The following is a 16,380-nucleotide window of genomic DNA, read 5'->3' on the forward strand; positions in this document are numbered from 1 at the left end:
CTTAAACTGCTTTAGGGACGCTGTGGACGCTGTCTCTTCCCTCCATCCTGCCCTTTTAGACATGAAGACACAGTAAGATCTGATTTGTTAAAAAAAATCTGAACATTAGTAGCTTGTACGTGAGTTATGTAGAGAGAAATGTCTTTCCTGTCTTATTTCAGAGAAATGTGGAGCGTTGTATTAACTCTCGCTCCAGGTTTGGCTCACGTTGGTATCCTGACATGGACGATTATTTCAGCCGGATTGGCTGTAAAAGAATTTGTCAGTTTCCCTCCTGGGTCCAGAAGTGCTGCAAAAACCACTACGGCCGAGACTGTCAAGGTAAGAAAGGAGGGTCTGGAGAAAATCTTGTGTCCCCTTCAGGCTCCAGTGTTTTACTAGTTGTAGAGGTGAAAATGTGAAAAAAGTTTAGTTTAGAAAGGTCACAGGGTCATTAAGTGGTCTGGAGAGCAAGAAAGGCATCAGAACATTTCATTGCAATCTGCATGTTAGATTTAGATTTTTCTTGTGTGCATGAGAGGTCAAGAGGTCACCAGGACCAGTAGAAATCTTACTTGGGGGCTGATTTAATGGGAGTTTGGCCAGCAGTTGAACAGATTTTCTCCTTTTGACCATAGTGCTGTTTTAATTTGGGCTGGAATTAACAAATCCTGACCTGAGGCAGTCAGAAGAAACACCTCGGCTTGGTTTTGGTTTTTGGTTATGAATATCTTCCCTGCTCGTCTAAACAGGGTTTTTGCACTGACTTCACATCTTTCCCCGTGTGTTTCAGTTTGTCCAGGTGGCGTGGAGGCACCTTGTAGTAACCATGGTGACTGTGATGATAATGTGCATGGTTCAGGAAAATGTTTGTGCTACAAAGGCTTCAGAGGACAAGCCTGCGAACTGTGTAAACCCGGCTACTACGGTTCCAACTGCACAGGTACAGTACAGACAATGAAACACTCAATGGGGTTAAACACAAACTGAGGATATTAGTTTACGTTTACGTCGTTTATTTTATTACTTTATTTTGGAATAAAGTTTTCATTTGGACACTTTTTATAGCAACATAATGAATAGATATATTTATAAAGCGTCATGAATACGTGCATGCTGCAATGATTAATCGATTAGTTGTTTGCTATTGAAATTAATCACCAACTATTTCATGAATTGATTGATTGTTTTCATTTTTTAAGATAAAAAGGTCCAAATTCTTTGATTCCAACTTCTAAAGTGTGAATATTTTCTGGTATCTTTAGTGATAGTAAACTGAAATGTGAGAGACAGTTATCGTCTTTTTTTTTTTAGCATTTTTTGACATTTTATGGACAAAATAACTAATCGATTAATTTAGAAAATAATTGACAGATTAAGAAAAAATGAAAGTAATTGTTAGTTGCAGCCATAATTTATTTTAGTGACTGTAGTCCAGTTTGGTTTGTTGGGTTTGTGTCTGGTTCTCGGTTAATAAATAACCATATTTGATAAACCTAGGCCAACAAATCTTTTATACTCCCTTTTGTCAGCAAAGACATATGTCAGGTAGTATCTTCTCATTTTTATCCGCTGCTGAACGTTGCTTTCACCAGTTGAAATGACAAATATCACCAGTAACTGATTGTGTCGATGATACAAACGTACTTACTGTATACATTCAGGTAACTTTTATTTCACTGTGTTTCATTACTGAATGAGAGACTACTGCTAATGATCAGAGTGAGCAGAGGGTTTGTAGGGCTGATTATCAAGTCAAGTCAAGTCCATTTTATTTGTATAGCCCATTTCAATCAGGAGAGACAAGTGAATAGAAAGATATTTATTGTAAATATGTAATGAACAAAATCTTAGTAATGACAAAGTCTTTGGCGCTTGAACTCCATGAGGAATCATCTCTGAACGGCTGCATATATATATGTAGGTCCCCCATGAAGTCCAGACACTGGTGGTGGTGATTACTGATGAGACTGAAGAGAAGATGGCAGACGGGAATAGACTGCAGATCCTGTAGAGAATGACGGAGATGGGGAGGTGGTGGGGCGCAGGAACAGCTGTGTGACAGGACTGAAGCAAAGAGAGAGAGGCACATTTAAACGGACCGCTACAAGATGATAGGCTAAGGCTGAAGTGTGGCGTTTTGCTATTGGTTGCTGAGATTGACAGGTGACTGGCAACAATTGAGATAACGCCCTAGACATAGAAATCTAGGTAATAGATGAGCATGCTTGAAGGAGGCAGAAGTTAGCAGTTATGCCTTTATGTTTTAGAGTCTTCTGACTGAACTTTCGCTAAGCTTCATTATCACAAATTTGCCTCAGGGGGCTTTACAGTCCGAACAGCAATATAACATCCTCTTACTGTAGATCTTTAATTCGAGTAAAGAAAATCTCATGAAAAAACACCTTTAACATGGAAAAAGAAGGAAGAGCAATAGAGCAGGGATCCCTCTTCAAGGACGGACGGATGTGCAATAGATGTGTGTACACAATGGAGCTCAAATTACAGAATACAGTATTGAACAGGATAACAAAATTATAATGGATTTATAATATATATGAAGAATGTGATGTCGAGGACGCCAAGCAGCTTCCAGGTGCAACCAGAATAGAGTAGGACCTGAGCCATCAGACCTCCATCACCATGGAGACCTGGCTGGAGGACAGACTGCACATGCAGACTCACATCACTCCATTCACAAACACGGGAAAAAGAGACAAGAAAAAACATTATTCACCCAGGAGAGAGAAAAGGATAAAGACATAATTCAAAGAGAGAGAGAGAGAGAGAGAGAGAGAGAGAGAGACGTGAGGTGAGACTGAACTCCTGCAGGATGGGGGCAACCACATCCAAAACCTCAGGAAATGGCACCGACAGCCAGGGAAGCAGAGTGGTTCCCGGATGGATGCTGGTCCAGCAAAGAAACGCCTGACAGATAAGAGAGGAGAGAAGGAGAAAAGAGAGAGGGAAGAAGAGAGAGGGGCACACAACTCAGACGCTCATGTGCTTGTTGAACAGACAGAAGATAAGAAAGATGCAGTTGTTATCAGAACAATTTGCAATAATCAATAATCTCGTTGGCATGACAGCTTAGTAAATTCAGTGAGACCTGCCGCAGAGTATTAGCTCAAGACAAGAGGGCGTGCACCAGTAGGGGTGCTAGTCTGCTCCCCTGCTGTCTCTATCCGAACCCCAAACCCACCCACTATGTCGGCCAACTTGTATAGAATTAGTTAAAAAAAGAAATAAAAAAACAAGGAAAAAGAAAGAGGGAAAATAAATAAATAACTTTAAGCTTATTAAATAACTACAGTAAAAAGAAATAAGAATAGAATAAAACTTCCACAATGGCGGAAAATTGTCTTTAGCTCACCAATAACAGACATACAGTATACAGAAATGACATAAACACCATAGAATCCATAAAAAATACATCAAATATGTGAGGTATAGAAATACAAGTGCATAACAGTTCCTGTGTGCGTATTGATCATTTACAAGTGTTTGAAATATTTATTGCACTTGGGATAAAAGACTTCTTATAAATATTCCTGGTTGCCAAAGGAAGGAAGCTCAAACTGTTCAGAGAGAGGATGAAAGGGTGGGGGAGGGGCAACTAACTATCCTCTGGTTGGATAATGGTCCTATCAAGATGCTCGATAAAGGGCCTCCAAGTTATGCCGAATGAACTGCTCGACTCTGCAAGTGAAAATCAAATTTCCTCGAGTTTGATATGGCTTAGGATCTACTTGAGCCAGCTGTCATGAGAGGGGGGCGTGACTGTTTCCACCTGGATAAGATGAGGCGTCGTGCCGATAAGGCTGTGAAGGCTAAGACATGCCGCTTAGTCGCTGAGAGGTTGAGTACTCCAGACGAGATGTATGTTTCTGAGCAGGAGAAGATAACGTCAACTTGAGTCCACCAGCATCAGAAACCTGAGAAAACACCCGCTGTCCAAGCCGACCAATCATAGCTCCTGTGGTTTTTCTGTGGAATCCAACTTTTCTTTATCTTCAATACAATGTTTTTACCTCTCACTTCCCTTCCAACCCCCCTCACTCTAAAAAATAAAATTTCAACTCAGCAGCAGACAGTCTCACCTCCAGCAGCTCTACAGCAGTCTGTCGCCATAGCAACCCTAAAACGCTCCACAATCACCATCATCACACAGCTGGATGTGCCTCCAGCTCAGGACAAATCTGCCAGCTGCCTCCAGTCAGAGTCACCCAGCACAGACGAGATTAACAATATTAAACAGCTGTTGCTCATCATCTGGTTAGATCTCAATGTTTGCTTGTTTGTTTTGTGTTTTTTTTTCTTGTCTACATAATATTTAATCAACTGAGAGACACGGGAGTCTTCCCAGGTGTGAATCAGAGCCGCAGTGAATTCAAAACTCGTTGCCTGAATTTCTCCCAAACTGATCTGGAGTGAGAAAGTGAAATAAACCACTGAATGTTTCATTGGGTTTCTCACGTGTAATCTTAAGCTTCAACTCAACATTACTCGAGTTCACAACAGCATTTGAAGCTTTGTGATTGGATGTTTGTTACTGAAATGCACCTTGGGTTCGTAGTTAAAAGGATGAGCTCACAGTTTTTCCAAGTCTGTCCTAAAACAACAGTCAAGAGCCCAAATAAACACTGAAACATGTTTTCTTGCTGTAATCTTTCCCCCTCCTTTACCATGAGAAGATCCCTTCATAATGTTCTTACAATGTAAGTGATGGGGGACAAAATCCAGTCCTCCTTCTGTGCATGAAATGTATTTAAAAGTTTTTCTGAAGCTAATATGAAGCTTCAGAAAGTAGATATCTTTCAATGTTAGTGTTTTTAGTGCCAAAGTTCCTCTTTTTGTTACTATATACTTCCAACCCAGCTCAACAGGGACACATAAAGAGGGACTTTGATGATAAAAAGACTTTAAATGTAGCAGATAACTAACTCAGACTGCTGAAGCTGAATATAAGCTTCAGTTACACAAAATGACTGTTAAGAAGTCTCCATCCAGGAGTCACATGATCACACCTGAGGCAGGGAGGATAACCTTAACACTCCTGCCTGGAAAGGATCCTCTCCCAAGGTTATAAGAGGCTTTATTTACTGCCTTCCTCCCTTTGTTCCTTCTTTTTGACCTCAGCCATATTGTGTGCGTCCTGTAAGTGAACTTCCTCTTTTAATATTTGATTTACCTTCATTGTACACACTTTCTGTTAGGAATTGATTTGATGTTAATAATTTAGTGAATCATTTGCAGAAGTTAAACTGAACACACATTGAAAAGAAAACAGCTGTGCATTTTTTAACCTTGGATTCCTGCTACATCTATGAGGCTCTCTCAAACACACTCAAGTTGACCACACTAGCCATTAGATTTGGTAATCTTCATCCGTTCTCTAGGTCCCTCTAGCTCCAATGTTAGGTTCAAAGCTTCTATGCATGGAGAAGCTGCAGTGCAGGGAGCCACTGCTGCACCAGCTTTACAATGACCCCAGAGCCCAAATCCAAAGTAATGTCAGACCCCAGGACTATCCACCCTCCCTGCCTTAGAGGCAAAGGAGACTCCCAATGCACTTGGAGACTATGGAATTGGCTTCATAAGCAAGCCACATGATCGAGAACTCCCACTTTAACCCACAAAAGGTAGAGATGCTTCAGTCAGCAATTCTTCATCCTGCAGCTAGAGATCAAGTCAGGCTCTGAGAGATGTGCTCAATCCTGTGCAGTCAGCAGCTTGGAGGAACAACTGAGACATGAACTCTGCCAACAGCAGCATGATGAAGAGCAGGCAGAAATATATTACAGGAGGCTTGACGATCAGGCTCGTGAGGCTGTCTGAAGAAGAAACGATTGTTTCACCCACCACATTTCCAGGTATTGAAACTTAGGCACGTGGAACAAGATCGGGAAAAACCTTCCTTCTTTACTTCAGGGGAAACATCCTGACTCGATTAGGGAGATCTGTGTGAGTCTCTCTCAGGTTTCGCCCAGTAGGTGAATTCCCTTATTTAATATTTGATTTACCTTCATCGCACACAATTTCTGTTGAGAATTGATTTTGATGTTAATCATTTACTTACTCTCTTTGCAGAGCTTAAACCGAACACATACCTTGCAAACGATATCTAGAAATAAAACAGCTGTGCATTTTTTAAACTTGGATTTCTGCGTCATCTATGAGTCTCAAACAAAAAACACTCTACCCAGTTGAATCTAAAAATGACTGTATGGATTTTGGGCCTCTATCACTTTCACTGAAAACACACTTAAAGGCCAGTATGAACAGGAGGAATGATTACAGCGAGGAAAAACCTCTTTCACTGTTCATATGGACACCTGACTGTTGTCTTAAGAAAAACTTGAAAAATCGAGAACCGGTCCTTTAAATTTGTTCTCTTAGGTTTCATATCCAGAAGCTTCTACCGACGATTTAACCAGGACAGATTCATGAAGTGACACCTGATACGTTACATTAACCACTCTGTTACTGCACGAAACCCGGATACCTGAAATACTTCCTCCATCTTCACAACTCTATTCTATAAGATTATTTTAAGGTTGTCAGAGTCAGAAGGGTTGAGTCATGTTTCTCTCTCTCTCTCTCTCTCTCTCTCTCTCTCTCTCTCTCTCTCTCTCTCTCTCTCTCTCTCTCTCTCTCTCTCTCTTTCTCTCTCTCTCTGTTAGCCTGTGACTGTGGGTCGAGAGGAAGGTGTGATGAAGGCATTGACGGTTCTGGACAGTGTGTGTGTGAGCCGGGCTGGCAGGGCGATCGCTGCCAGACCGATCTAGGTGAGTTTCCCTCCTGAACGTGAAGCCCTGAATACATATCATATGAATCCTGGATGTTTAAAGGATAGGTCTGGTGTTACCTCATGTATATATATATTTTTCTTATTGTTAACAAATCCTATGAAAAACACTAAAACCAACAAATCTCAATACTTTCTTACTTCCGTACCCTTCTGCGCTCTTAATCCTAAGTCTATTTGTTCTTACTGGAGATGAAAATCTTCAAAAATGCTTCAGAAACATTTCCTGACACGGTTGTTTTGGTAAACGTTACTGAAACAGGAGGATACTGTGCATTTGTTGGACTGTTTTTAGTGGTGGATTTACACACATTTGGTGCTCTAGTGAGTATTTACTTTTTAAATTAACTGCGATGTGTTTGTTTGAAGTAAAGAAGGGACCCACTCAGTGCAGTGGTATTGCTTATTCATGTGTTTTTAATCGTTTTTTGGGAAAACAGTGGAGCTCTGTGGCACAGGGAGAGGATATGGCTTTGGATACACAGAAAATATTTGTTAGTAGCAGGGGCGGACCTAAGGGGGTGGCTTTAAGGGCTGCAGCCCCGAATGTTTTCTCAAAAGCCCCGAATCTATTGAGAAAAAAAATCTGGTTGAAGTGACTTTTTTCTGAATGGTGACTTCAACCAGCTCCTGATTGAATCTCTGTGAGTTCACAACAATAATAAATGTAATTTTTTGTCTTGCTTTTGATCTAATTCCATATTGCTAGTTTTTTATTCATATTTTTATGTGCATTGTTTTTGAAAAATTGTTAATAAGGACCAAAATAAATCACTACTACTAATGTTTGCAGAAAAAATGCAGTAAAATCTCGGTACTATAATCTATTCATTGTTGGTTTGGATCTGCGCATGAGATTTACTGACCGCAATGAAAAATATATCAAATCACCAGACTTATTCTTTAACTTTTACCTCCATTACAGGTTTGTCTTTTGGCAGAATATTCCCAAATCTATTTTACTGTTTTTCAATTAAAAATTTGGTGGAAATTTGCCGATTGAACAAGTAACAAATGATTGTTTTTTCTTGTTGTGAATCTGAGTGATTGGCACCAGTTTGTGGCTGTTTACAAAACACTTTAGCTTTGAGGCAAATGTTTTTATTTACAGGATTCTTTGGTTAAAGACTAATGTGCAACTAAGGGTCAGTTTCCACCAACAGTTTGTCTATTTTGAGGTTCTGCAAAACAATTTTTTAATGACTTCTCCTGCAATTATAAGTTAATATTTTATTTTTTCACTTAAGTAATGAAGGAAAAAAAACACTTCAAAATAGACTCATTCCTGTTAATGCTTGCCGCTGACACTTGACTCTTTTAAAAGCACACAGAATAATCCGCGGTGCTTCTTTGTCACCTGAAGTTTCTTCTGCTTTCTTCACTTCTTCTTCAAATGAGAGTTCAATTTCATCACTTTCTCTTTAACTGACAGTTTGACTGCTGTCATCACCCGAGCTGTACAGTTCAAGTACTTTTTCATCTGTTACTCCTCAGCTGACGGTTCGACTGCTTTTCATCTCTTTTTAACTGACAGTTCGACTGCTTTCATAGCGCCTCCGAACAGACTGAAGTTTAACCTCTTTGTAAATTAACATTCAACTGACGCATCAGCTGAGACTTGAACTCTTTAAATGTTGGCATTTCACCTAAAGCTGACGCTTCAGCAACAGATAGATTTCAAAAGCTATAACTCATGACTGCCCAGTGTCTGTCTACAAAGTACTAATACTCCCTGACAGGATTTTGATCCAGGTGTAGAAGCAGATTAAAAGAGACTGCTCCCTAGTCTAACATGTGATACAGACATGTTGGTTATATTAACTTCTGAACTTCTCCAAGTATGATTTCACTGTTATTTAGTTTTATTTTACAGTTTACTGTTTACCTTTTTTAACTTCCTTCCTTGATGAATCATCCGCCCGTTGCTTCCCAGGCTCGATCCCAGAGGAGTGCCGGCAGTGCCACGCTCAGGCCGACTGTATGCCAGGTGTTGGTTGTCAATGTAAATCTGGGTTTCAGGGGAACGGCACCTTCTGCAGTTCTGAACCACGTGAGTGTTTTTCTGCAGCTCGGGGGAGACGGTTTGCTGAATCTTTGCAGTCTTTATTACAGGGATATTACAACAAGATAGATCAAACTAACAGATTCATCATATGCTGAATACTTTCTTTCAAACAGATCACAAAGGGCTTTGCAGATACAAAAGAAAGAAACTAGAGTGTAAAGCTCTGTGGATGAACTTCATGATTTAATAATAATTCAAAGGCTGAATGCGTGCTGCAGGATGTTAGGTTACCCTGCTGTGGATCAAATAAACAACTTCAGGCATTTGTCCTCCTTCAGATTAAGAAAACAGTGACTAGGGAGTGTTACAGTGACTATCAGCTCTCCTTTTAGGGAGTCCACATCAGAACAACAGTGTAAAAAGTGTAGCTATTTTTTTTACAGAGTCAATTTTAGGGGGACAAATAGTAACAGGACGAGCTCACATAACACCTAAATAAATCATCAGACTCTTGGTATCGTCTCTGTGATGCTCTGTTGGGTCTGGACTGCAGCCAGCTTCATTTCCTGCTTTCTGTTGCCTTCAGTCTGATCTTTATTAGTGAAACACATGATCAGATGGTTTTAATTAATCACTTCAACCATAGAAAATGCAGCTGGGGATAAAAATCAGATAAAAAACAGAAAAACAATCTAAGTGTAATAAACATCTATAATTTGTCCAAATTGAGCACATATAGCAGAGTAAAAAGATGCACGTACGAAGCAGCAATACAAATATGCAGCCTGAGAAGGTTTATATGTGTGTTTGTTAACTGAGGTGAGTACTGGGTGGATATATGGAGCATGAAACTCATCCTGGTGCTGGTGGACTTACTGCGGGCAGCAGGAGGTAGATTAGTGTCCTGGACGGAGAGAGAGAATCAGATGATCCTTTTCACAGGATCATTTAATATCAGATAACAATACAGCTTGTCAGGGAACTCAGTATTGCTGTAATAGATGATGGTGAGGATGAGAGAGGGGAGGCTCGCTTACGTCAGGTGTTATTCTTCTGCTGCACTGACATAAAACTCCAACCTCAGACCCTCGTCTATCAAAGCAGCTACTTGAAAAAATACAGCTCATTCAAAATTGTGCTGCTAGACTTTTAACCAGAATAAAGGAAGAGTGAGCATATTACTTTACAGTTTTAGCTACACCTTATTGGCTCCCAGTGTCTTTGAGAATAGACTTTAAGCCTCTTTTTACTTGTTTTTAAAGCTCTAAATCAGGGGTGTCAAACATGCGGCCCACGGGCTAGAACCGGCCCACCGAGGGGTCCAATCCGGCCCACTTTCCTTCCTGTCTTCTTTTCCTTCCATCTTTCCATCTTCCCTTTCTTCCTTCCATCTGTCCTTTCTTTCTTTCCATCTTTCTTTCTTTCTTTCTTTCTTTCTTTCTTTCTTTCTTTCTTTCTTTCTTTCTTTCTTTCTTTCTTTCTTTCTTTCTTTCTTTCTTTCTTTCTTTCCTTCCTTCCTGTCTTCTCTTCCTTCCATCTGTCCTTCCTCCCTTCCATCTTTCCTTCCTTCCTTCCTTCCTTTCTTTCCTGTGTTCTCTTCCTTCCACCTTTCCCTCCTGTCTTCTCTTCCTTCTTTCTCTTCCTTCCTTCCATCTGTCCTTTCTTTCTTTCTTTCCTGTCTTCTATTCCTTCCCTGTCTTTCCTTCCTTCCTGTCTTCTCTTCCTTCCTCCCTTCCATCTTTCCTTCCTTCCTTCCTTCCTTCCTTCATTATCTTGCTTCCTTCCATCTGTCTTTCATTCCTTCCTTCCTTCCTTCCTCCCTTTCTTCATTATCTTGCTTCCTTCCATCTGTCTTTCATTCCTTCCTTCTTTCCTCCCTCCCTTTCTTCCTTCTCTTCCTTCCTTCCATCTGTCTTTCATTCCTTCCTTCATTCCTTCCTTCCTCCCTTTCTTCCTTCTTTTCCTTCCTTCCATCTGTCTTTCATTCCTTCCTCCCTTTCTGCCTTATCTTCCTTCCTTCCATCTGTCTTTCATTCCTTCCTCCCTTTCTGCCTTATCTTCCTTCCTTCCATCTGTCTTTCATTCCTTCCTTCCTTCCTTCCTTCCTTTCTTCTTTCCTTCCTTCCTTCCTGTCTTCTCTTCCTTCCTCCCTTCCATCTGTCTTTCATTCCTTCCTTCCTTCTTTCCATCTTTTTAATGGTCTGGCCCACATAAGATCAAATTGTTCTGTATGTGGCCCTTGAATGAAGAAGAGTTTGACCCTCCTGCTCTAAATTGCCTACATCACAGACTCTCACTAATGTTTACAATCCCTTCACGAGGATTCTACTGCTGGGTTTTGTTTTGTTTTTTTAAAGATTTATTTTGGGCTTTTTTTGCATTTATTTAGACAGTAGCTGGCAGAGAGGCCGACAGGAAACAGGGGAGGAGAAAGGGGAATAACCTGCAGCATAGGTCCTTTACTGAATTTGATACAAGGACACTGCGATTATGTGGCATGCGTGCTAACCACTCGACAACCAGTGCGCTCCGTACTGCTGGGTTTTTAATTACACAGTGCAGCTTTCTTTAATTAGGCTCCAAAATTATAGAACTTAAAGTTATGAGATGTGAGCTCTGTGAATATTTTTAGACGACAACTGAAAAAAATCTGGCTTTTAATTAGTGTCATTTTAACTTACTTATTTTATTTATGTGCTATTGTTTTATTGTATTGTATTTTTTATTTTTATCTATAAAGCACTTTGAGCTACATCCCTTGTATGAAAGGTGCTCTATAGATAAAGTTTATTATTATTTTTATCATAATAGCCATGGTTTAATTTCCAATCTAATGTGATTGATTAATGAGAGTACATAGACAACACAAAATATATGAAAACCTATGAAGACAATACATTCTCGTACATTGTTATCGTCTTTATTTATGAAATGTATCAAAAGTGAAAAATGTAATATATGTGAAATAAAATAACAAGGAAGAAGACATAATCTATGTTTGACAGTTATCTGAGTTTTAAAATATGACTAATATATATATTCTCAATATACAACATAATAAAAATAAGAGGAATGTGTTAATATGAAGACGACACATTTCCAGAAGAGACACTGTCATGTTTCTGTGCTGTCATGAGTCCACCGTGTGTGCAGATCAGATGACAGTTTTTATTAAACTCACTGCAGCTCCAGATCTCTGCTCTGAGTATAACGGCGGCTGTCACCAGAACGCAGACTGTAACCAGACGGGACTGCTCGTCAACTGCACCTGTCAGAGTAATTACCAAGGAGACGGCTACTCCTGCGAGCCCATCGACAGGTGTGTGTTGCCTTCACTTCTACCTGTCTATTATTTTCTGAATAAAATTTGACTTTTGTGGTTTCCTTTTTTTAAATTTTTAAATCAAAATATCATTTGATATTAATACATGATACAGATGAGATGTGCTGTTTTTCTGTCCAGATGTGTCGAGGAGGTAAATGGCGGCTGCAGTGACTTTGCCACCTGCAAGTTCACTGGTCCGGTGAGTAAAAACCCTCCCAACTCATTTATTATTTTTCTTCAAAGGGGAAATATCAGGCTTTTTGGGATTTTCAGTCATTTTTATTTATGTCAGATGTCTGTTAAACGTGAACATATGTAAAAATGCTCGCTGCTCAAATAAAAATCCAGGGCTTCAGGCTGCTCTGAAACGTACTGTTAAAGAAAATACGTCGTAGTCACTGTTGCCTTACCCTTTGGTTTTTAGTTTATCCATTTCACCGTCGCCATCTTTGATTTTTGGAGCCAGTAATGACCATATTTGGACAAGGCGGTGAAGCTAACCCTAACACTAGCTGCCAGCTTGGTTAGCATGGTGTATTTATAGTTTATGATTAACTGTGATAATGTTGATGATAGTTTTCACCAGCAAAAAACAGACTTAAAACCGTTAAATGTACTTACTGGAAAAACTGAACGAGCCAGAAGCTGACCAATCCTTAAAGAGACAGGAGCTAAAACGACCTGTTTCATACAGACGCTGAACTGAGGGGCTGCATATAGAGACAGTATAAGATAGATAAGGAGGTTTTATTCAATGTAAATCATGCAAAGATTTTCCAGTAGAGGCTTGAATTTTATATCGTATAGATAAGGAAGTTGAGTCATGTTTCATGTTTTATGAAAACATTAGCTGAGTTGCTGTAGAGCTCATTCACATTAATTCGACATGTGTATAACAAGGAGAAATACAGTGTAGAGTCATGAAAGGAATGCATCCCAATTTACGACCTGAGCCTGTTGTGATAAGAAAAAGCCCAGAGGGAGAGAGTGTGTGTGTGTGTGTGTGTGTGTGTGTGTGTGTGTGTGTGTGTGTGTGTGTGTGTGTGTGTGTGTGTGTGTGTGTGTGTGTGTGTGTGTGTGTGTGTGTGTGTGTGTGTGTGTGTGTGGCTGTTATTTGTTTAGTTTTGATGTGAAATATATTCAGTCCCAAATGAAATGGTTTAAACGTGCGTCTGGTATGGAAATGGTCCCGTGATCCACAGCAAAGATGACCCAAAAGGTCGTTAAGTGGTTCTACGTCCTGCTGTTAATTTTATCATGTCAAAGCGTCGGCCACTCCGGGATTGAAGATGGAGATTCGTTTTCTGGCCATTGTTAATTCTGACACCTTTATTATCAGAGGTGAAAAGGCCATTTGGCAGATCCTGGGAGTCTATGAAAAGGATTATATTCAAACCTTCGTTATCTCTTAGTGGTATTCAGACAGGGAGGTTGGGGGAGGGTGAGTTCAATCCTTTAGATCTTTGTGCTTTAATGCTTTTTATTAATCTGATTTATAGTCTTTCTGCAGTAACTAACGGCCTGCTGCTGTGTGATATCCTAGGTTTGAGTGTAAAGTTAATACTGTTAAGTTGCAACAAGTTAGTTTCATGATATGATATGGATACTGACATGATTTATAAAGGAGATCATTTCTTATAAAGCAACATTTATCTCTCATTTGAAAATGTATTCATTAGTTCACGTAGATTTGTGAATATAAAATTTGATGAAAAAGTGAAAAGTCTGGCATGGAGCTTAATTGGTACTGTGACACCAAATAAGCCCACATCATGATTTATTTACAAAATATAAAAAACATTGATTTCAAAGAATTGAAAACAGCAATATATGTATTCATTAACATGTTAAATATTTAAAAATGAGGTAAAAACCCTACGAAGCAAAATCTTAAAGGTGTGACTTCAGATGTAACCTCCTTTGTAATCATCAACATTTTAATAAGTAACTGTAATTTAATGACACATTTTTTCTCAGTAACTTTAACAGATTACAGTTACACTTAACTAATTACTAGCCAACACTGTCTACAATTGACTTTTTATTAAAAAAAGAGAAAATAACGTAGACTAGCTAACATGTTATACAATGTCTGTTTAACATCACCTCAGTAATATTTAAAAATACTCTGTGAATGTAATAACAGTGAATGTGTCTGATTAATTTATTTTTTTTAGTTAAGAATGTCTGTATGGCAAATAAATTTGATAGTAAATTAAAACAAAAAAATGTACAAACAGTTGTTCAAATAAATCAGCTTTAAGGTTTCTTATATGACGTTATACAAACTTAAATATTTAAAATAAACAAAAGGTCACTGAGTAAAACAGCAGGACAGATGAGAGAATTAGGACATGATGACCAACTGCATCCAAACACATGATCTGATTTCCTGTTCTAACCTGATTACGTAATCTGTTTCCTCCAGAACGAGCGCCAGTGTGAATGTCTGGCGGGGTACGTGGGTAACGGACTCCAGTGTTTGGAGAAGGTGGAGCCCCCTTGTGACCGCTGCCTGGTAAACAACGGAGACTGTGACCCCGTGGCCTCCTGCAAAGACCTGCATTTCCATGGTAACGAACCTGTAACAACTTTTATCACAGTGGTCGTTGTCATGGTTACACATCTGCAATCACTTCAGTTAGGTCTGTCATGATAACTACTTTTATTGGATGATATACTGTCTCAGAAATATTCGTGACAAACGATATTATTGTCATTTTAAGATCATTTTATACCACTGATATAATGATAATACAATAGCATAATAATGGAAAAGGTGGGGTTGGGGGTTGAATTGGAGAGAGGGCGCTACATTTCTGTAAGAACACAGACTGCCATTAATTGGCCGGGACAGAGTTGTTTACCTTTAATTCCATATAAGCGTCTCCACTCAGGACGTGCACAGTGATGACGTCCTGAGTGCTTAACCAATGTGACATGAATAGCCTCTTAGCTGCTAATGTGAAGTGTGGCAATACTGAGGTCATGTCCATATATCATACGATAAGTCGGTGTATAGACATGATGATGCTGATAATTAAGTTAATGTACGATTAATTAAGTCAACATAATTATTATGACAGGCCTAACTTCAGTTTATTACCATGGTATAAATCTACAGTTACTTTTATTACTGTTGTAACACATTCACAATGGCTTTATTACCAACATAGCACATACCTGTATGTACTGCCTCTTATTAACATAGTAATACATCCACAGTGAGTTATTACCATGGCAACTCATATGTAACAGGCTGATTGTGTAATACCAGCTTCTGATACCATCACGTTACCATGGTAACACATCTGAAATGAGCCAGCAGCTACTGTGTAATCATTTGCTGTATTGCTCCTGCTTACCGGGTGCCATGTTGGCTCCGCAGTCCTACTCCATTGCAGTTGCCACGGTAACCGTTAATTTCACAGCAGCTGACCTTTGTAGTGTTCATGTTACCATGGTGATGTTATGGAGGACATTGTTGATTAGTCCTAGATTTGATTAGTGTTTTTTTTCTTGGACTGGTAAACAGATGGCAACAAGCACCGAGCTGTAACACAGCAGGTAACGCCCAGAGCTCGTTAAGGCTCATTAAACACAGAGCTCGTTAAGACTCAGCCTGTACCTGGTGATGATGATGAGTAACGGTTAGTTATGCACTAATTCACAGGTTGACACACTGTAGTTTTGTTTTTATTACAGCAATTGAAACAAACACCCGTCAGCAAATCCGACCAGGATTTCATTTATTAGTTTGGCCTCAAATCAGTGTGTTGTTTTCACCTGTAGAGATTTAATAATTTAGAACAGTAAAGAAGGACAGTGGTCAGAGATATTGGTGAAGGTAACGTGCTTATTGTCGCTCAGCCAACACAGCTGGAGTTTTCCACCTGCGTTCTCCGGCGGGAAAATACAAGATGAACTTCAGTCAGGCAGACGCCGCCTGCCAGGCCGAGGGCGCCACGCTGGCTAGCTTCAAACAGATGGGAGACGCACAGCAGGTACACCACCTTCAGCAAGCGTTTCCATAGAGACACCAGACAGATCAATACACCTCACTCATATTTACACCTACACATACAAGATATTTATTTGAAAATATATATTATTTGAGCATTGTTTTTAGAGGAGAACACAGCTGTTCTTAAGTTTATGTTCAATATTTAAGTCCACCTACATTCAAAATTGCCTCCAAAGTTAATACAAGGTTATGTTTTCTGAGATATACATCATGCTCATTGGGGTTCTACATATTTACTG

The 16,380-nt window shown here is 39.5% G+C and overlaps 1 protein-coding gene across 1 annotated transcript in view; it reads left to right on the forward strand.

Moving 5' to 3' along the window:
* stab1 (stabilin 1) overlaps window positions 1–16,380 on the forward strand; it is a 90,939-nt gene that overhangs the window by 53,420 nt on the left and 21,139 nt on the right. Inside the window, exons 54-62 of the mRNA XM_062416542.1 lie at window positions 16–72; window positions 162–321; window positions 773–922; window positions 6,663–6,767; window positions 8,721–8,837; window positions 11,979–12,111; window positions 12,256–12,316; window positions 14,546–14,690; window positions 15,988–16,121. Of these exons, the coding sequence (XP_062272526.1) occupies window positions 16–72; window positions 162–321; window positions 773–922; window positions 6,663–6,767; window positions 8,721–8,837; window positions 11,979–12,111; window positions 12,256–12,316; window positions 14,546–14,690; window positions 15,988–16,121 (1,062 nt within the window). The remainder of the gene's footprint in view (window positions 1–15; window positions 73–161; window positions 322–772; window positions 923–6,662; window positions 6,768–8,720; window positions 8,838–11,978; window positions 12,112–12,255; window positions 12,317–14,545; window positions 14,691–15,987; window positions 16,122–16,380) is intronic.

Source organism: Scomber scombrus, chromosome 3 (genome assembly GCF_963691925.1).
Source record: "Scomber scombrus chromosome 3, fScoSco1.1, whole genome shotgun sequence".
NCBI lineage: Eukaryota > Metazoa > Chordata > Actinopteri > Scombriformes > Scombridae > Scomber > Scomber scombrus.